Below are 5,000 nucleotides of genomic sequence, written 5' to 3'. Positions count from 1 at the left end.
CTCAATGTTTTAATAACGCTTCACGCTACCTGTTTTTTCTTCCGCTCAATACAGAAGACTACACATGTTTACCTGGGATGGCTAAGTGTGCCGACAACATTACCTGTGAGAGTATCTGCGATGGATACAACATTTGTCCTGAAAACGAAGACGAGGGTCCTCAATTGTGCAGTATGTCTTACTTGTTTCTCTCACTCTCTGTCTCTCTTTGTCTGTCTGTCTCTGTGTTTGTCTCTCTCTGTCTGTCTGTCTGTCTGTCTGTCTGTCTGTCTGTCTGTCTGTCTGTCTGTCTCTCTCTCTCTCTCTCTCTCTCTCTCTCTCTCTCTCTCTCTCTCTCTCTCTCTCTCTCATATATATATTGTAATAGATGGCCCTATTAGAATTATCCAGAAACTTTAACCTGAACATTAGCGGATCTAACTTTTGCACTGAGAAACATGTGATACAGATCTAAAAGTGTTCTTCGTTGAGACAAGTAAAAGACTGGGAGACTTGTGGACAAATGTTGATATTAACTGTGTTAGGATGTACTCACCAGAAAACCACTGCACAGTTCGTAACAGGAAACTTTCGCTGACTAGTTCATGTAGTTTTTATTCGGAATCGTGTGCTATCGATCGCATTCTTATGAGACGAACACAATGGAACGTAATCTTCTCTTCGATGACGCCATTTTAGATGACGTGTTATTCGAGATCTCATCGAAGAAGAACGATAAAAGAATATTGTGTTATGAAATGTGCATGTGAATATTACTGCATGCATTTTAGAATTGATTCATTATTGATAAGATAATGATTGAGTGAAAGGAAACAGAGATTTAGTTTGGTAAGATAAATTGTTTGCATGTTGTTAGAGGTTACCTAGAGAAACGTAAACAAACACTTTTTGGTCGCTTTGACTTGAGAAGGTGTTATACGAGATCTCATCGAAGCAGAATGAGAGAATATTATGTTATGAAATGTGCATGTAAACATGGTTATGCATTTTAGAATTGATTCATTATTGATAGGATAATGATTGAGTGAAAGTAAAATGGAGATTTAGTTCGGTAGGATAGGTTGTTTGAGCATTGTTAGCAGTTACCTAGAGAAACGTAAACAAACATCCTCGATCGCCTTGACTCTAAGACGATCGAGAGTGTCGGTTCGTTGCTAAAGGTACGAGACAACTGAAGAAGAGTAGGAGAATCAAGGTGTGTTGTTTATGTTGTTAGGACATGTATTGGGGTAACGTAGACAGTCAGGGGAGATCGTTACGGACGATCGAAACGTTAGTGGTAGCTAGAGGTAACAAGTAAACAAACAAGGAAGGGGATAAATAGAGAAGGGAAAGGAGAAATCGGGGTTCTTTTGGCCTTAGGGTTGTCGTTCTTCTAGTTGTTTTGGGCTTAGCGATTTGGTTACAGTATGCTTCTTCGAGACGGGGCTTTTGAGGTCATCTGACAGGAGAAAGTGGGGCTATCCGACAGGAGAAATCGGGGCGGCTTCTTCGAGACTGGACGAGGAGGGATATAATATTGAGTTAGAGAACACTAGGTTCTAAGCTACACGAAGGGATAGCAGTCTACAAGGAGAAAGTGGGGCTATCTGACAGGAGAAATCGGGGCGGCTTCTTCGAGACTGGACGAGGAGGAATATAATATTGAGTTAGAGAACACTAGGTTCTAAGCTACACGAAGAGATAGCAGTCTACAAGAAGAAAGGGGGAAAAGAGAAATCAGAACCAATTTACGGGAGAAATCGCAGTCTGCAGTAAAGAAGATAGTCCAGAACAAGGTTATCATATGTCATGCCTATTTTTATATGTGAAAGAACGATACACTGATATATTGAAGTTCGATACGAATTTGTTCAGATGAATAAATCTGAACATTGAAACCTGGAACAATTTGTGTCTGTTTTATTCTTCATTAACATTCACACACACAACAAACAATCAACGAGAGCGAACGGCCCGCTCTCGAGCCCGATTCGTTACAATATATATAATCCCATGATCTGCTTCTTTGTCTCTGTAATACCACTATGGGTATATAATGTTATATCCCATGACCTCCCTTCTTTGTCTCTGTTACTTCAGTATGGGTATATATGTTGTATTTTTATAGCTCAATAAATACATCATGGACTCAAAAAAATATATGAAAGTGCAGATTCCGATTTGGGCGAAGAACTACTTTGCTCCCGACCTTTGACCTCGCGCCAAACAATGTGACACATTTGTATGAAGTTCCAAAATCGTATTGCACGGCTCAGAAAACCATATCAGTTGCACGCAAAAATGAATCTCAGAACTGATCTGATGTATGAGATGCAATAAGCAAACATTTCTTTCATTATGAAAGCAATGCAGGTCGAAAAAAACGAACATTCAACTTACAAGATAACCAAAGCTAGCGAACCAAAACAAAAACACGAGTACCCTCCCTTGCTTCGTTAGCAGACGACTTTTTAGAATCTGTCAGACCGTCCTTACCTGGCACGGTTGGGCTTCGCTATCAATTATCGGCTGTTTCACGTGTTTTGCGAGCAAGTCTACTCTTTTGCCTGGCTCTGCAGTAAGTCCACATTGGCGATGAAGGTATCCGAGAACTTAACATGTGTGTATTTTTCCGTAATCCAGTCATATTCCTTCAAAATGCAATCAATCGGCGGTGACAGACGTGTCGGTCGCGTTTTCCTCACACCCATACCAGTTTAAGTTCATCCATGCAAACACACTCGCAAAACAGTTTATCACGTAGATACATTTCAAATAGGGAGCAAATGGTTAAATCTAAACCTACATATTTGTTCCCTAAAATTTGCTTCTCTGTCAATAAGCCTAATTACACACGTTCGAGAAAACAACGTGGAATCGATTCTGAATCGAGTAAGCCAAATGGGTCCCAAACCCGTTTCGCCCGTTCTGCCGACCTGAAACGCAAAACAAAAGAATTGTGCGCTTCAACTAAATTAATTTCTATACGACTTCATTACTTTCTTGCAACTTATGAACCTTTACTTAAAGCTTTTAAATGGTCTGAAAGTAGTGTTACCGCGTACTTATCGATGCACTCATTCGTTTTATTTTTTCAGCGACGGTCACTTAGTTTAAGGTTGCAAAAGGGCTAAGTCTCGCTGGCAACTGTTTTACACTGCACAGATCGCAACAGTGCCGCTAGTAGTCTACACTTTGTGTTTGATGGTAGAATGGGATATACAGATTACAACACTCGTGGTTTTTTTATATGGCTTGTATTTCAGTCAAGACCCAGCGGGAATATCAATCGAGAGCCACTCGCCAGAGGCTCGTGTCTCCCGATGATATTCATCCGCTGGGTCTTGACTGAAATACAAGCCATATAAAAAAACCACTCGTGTTGTAACGTATACGTATGTTTCGGCTTCAATAAATACATAATGGGCTCACAAAAATACATCATAGTACTGATTCTGGTTTGGCCGAGGAACTATACTTCTGCCGACCCTTGACCCTGCACCGAACAAGTTTCAATGGATTGAAGAGCATTGCTCACATGGCTAAACAAAAGAAAACACAAAATTCACAGAAGACAAAACCATGATACGTATCTGAGGTATGCGATTCAATAAACTAAGCGTTTATCTTTATACTTTGGGTGCAGGGCGAGTCGAAAAAGAACAAAAGCGAAGAATCAACTGATAGTGATAGTGACAGCAAACGAACCTCGCTGTTCTGATTGGAGGTGAAGCTAGAGTAACCTCCCTTCCACGAACACTGCACCACTGATCAAACAATGCACACTGATCTAACAAAACAACAAGTCGCGTAAGGCGAAAATAACATTTAGTCAAGTAGCTGTCGAACTCACAGAATGAAACTGAACGCAACGCAACGCAGCAAAACCGTATACTCGTAGCATCGTCACTCCACCGCCCGTGGCAAAGGCAGTGCCAGTGGAATTGACAAGAAGAGCGGGGTATTCGTTGCGCTGAGAAGGATAGCACGCTTTTCTGTAGCTCTCTTCGTTTTAACTTTCTGAGCGTGTTTTTAATCCAAACATATCATATATATATATGTTTTTGTAATCAGGAACCGACAAGAAATAAGATGAAAGTGTTTTTAAATTGATTTCGTGAAAGTTGAGGCGGCACTGTCACGCCCTCATTTTTGAACCAAATTGGTTGAAATTTTTGTCAAGTAATGTTCGACGAAGCCCGGACTTCGGTATTTTCAGCTTGGTGGCTTAAAAATTAATTAATGACTTTGGTCATTAAAAATCTGAAAATTGTAAAAAAAAAAATAAAAAAAAATGTTTTTAAAACGATCCAAATTTACATTTATCTTATTTTCCATCATTTGCTGATTAATTTGGATTAAAAACACGCTCTGAAAATTAAATATATAAAAATTAATATGAAAATTAAATTTTCGAAATCAATTTAAAAACACTTTCATCTTATTCCTTGTTAGTTCCTGATTCCAAAAACATATAGATATGATATGTTTGGATTAAAAACACGCTCAGAAAGTTAAAACAAAGAGAGGTACAGAAAAGCGTGCTATCCTTCTGAGCGCAACTGCTACCCCGCTCTTCTTGTCAAGTTCACTGTCTTTGCCGTGAGCGGGTGACTGACGATGCTACGAGTATGCGGTCTTGCTGCGTTGCATTGCGTTCAGTTTCATTCTGTGAGTTCGACAGCTACTTGACTAAATGTTATATTTTCGCCTTACGCGACTTGTTTTAAGGCCCAATATCCAACTACAGCATCAACATCAATATCTTGCATGGGCATTGTCGGTGTTACTCAACGGCGAAGGGGAAGAACCCTATTATCACAGACCGATTACCTTGAAGCTTGATTAGAATTTAGATCTGCAGCCAGAATACTGAGATTGCCTTCTGCAAAGTTAACAAATTAAGTAGAAGTGCAATGCCTAGGCATTGCATACCCCTAGCTAAGGACAAATCCTCTCTCTCTCTCTCTCTCTCTCTCTCTCTCTCTCTCTCTCTCTCTCTCTCTCTCTCTCTCTCT

General features: G+C 40.0%; 1 protein-coding gene across 1 annotated transcript in view; it reads left to right on the top strand.

The window, feature by feature from the left end:
• LOC138950040 (low-density lipoprotein receptor-related protein 8-like) overlaps positions 1-5,000 on the top strand; it is a 70,655-nt gene that overhangs the window by 53,793 nt on the left and 11,862 nt on the right. The window contains exon 9 of the mRNA XM_070321824.1: positions 55-171. Coding sequence (XP_070177925.1) covers positions 55-171 — 117 coding nt within the window. The remainder of the gene's footprint in view (positions 1-54; positions 172-5,000) is intronic.

Source organism: Littorina saxatilis, linkage group LG16, assembly GCF_037325665.1.
Source record: "Littorina saxatilis isolate snail1 linkage group LG16, US_GU_Lsax_2.0, whole genome shotgun sequence".
Classification (NCBI taxonomy): Eukaryota; Metazoa; Mollusca; class Gastropoda; order Littorinimorpha; family Littorinidae; genus Littorina; species Littorina saxatilis.
The sequence above is the reverse complement of the archived record's forward strand: the minus strand, read 5'-3'. Positions and strand labels throughout refer to the sequence as shown.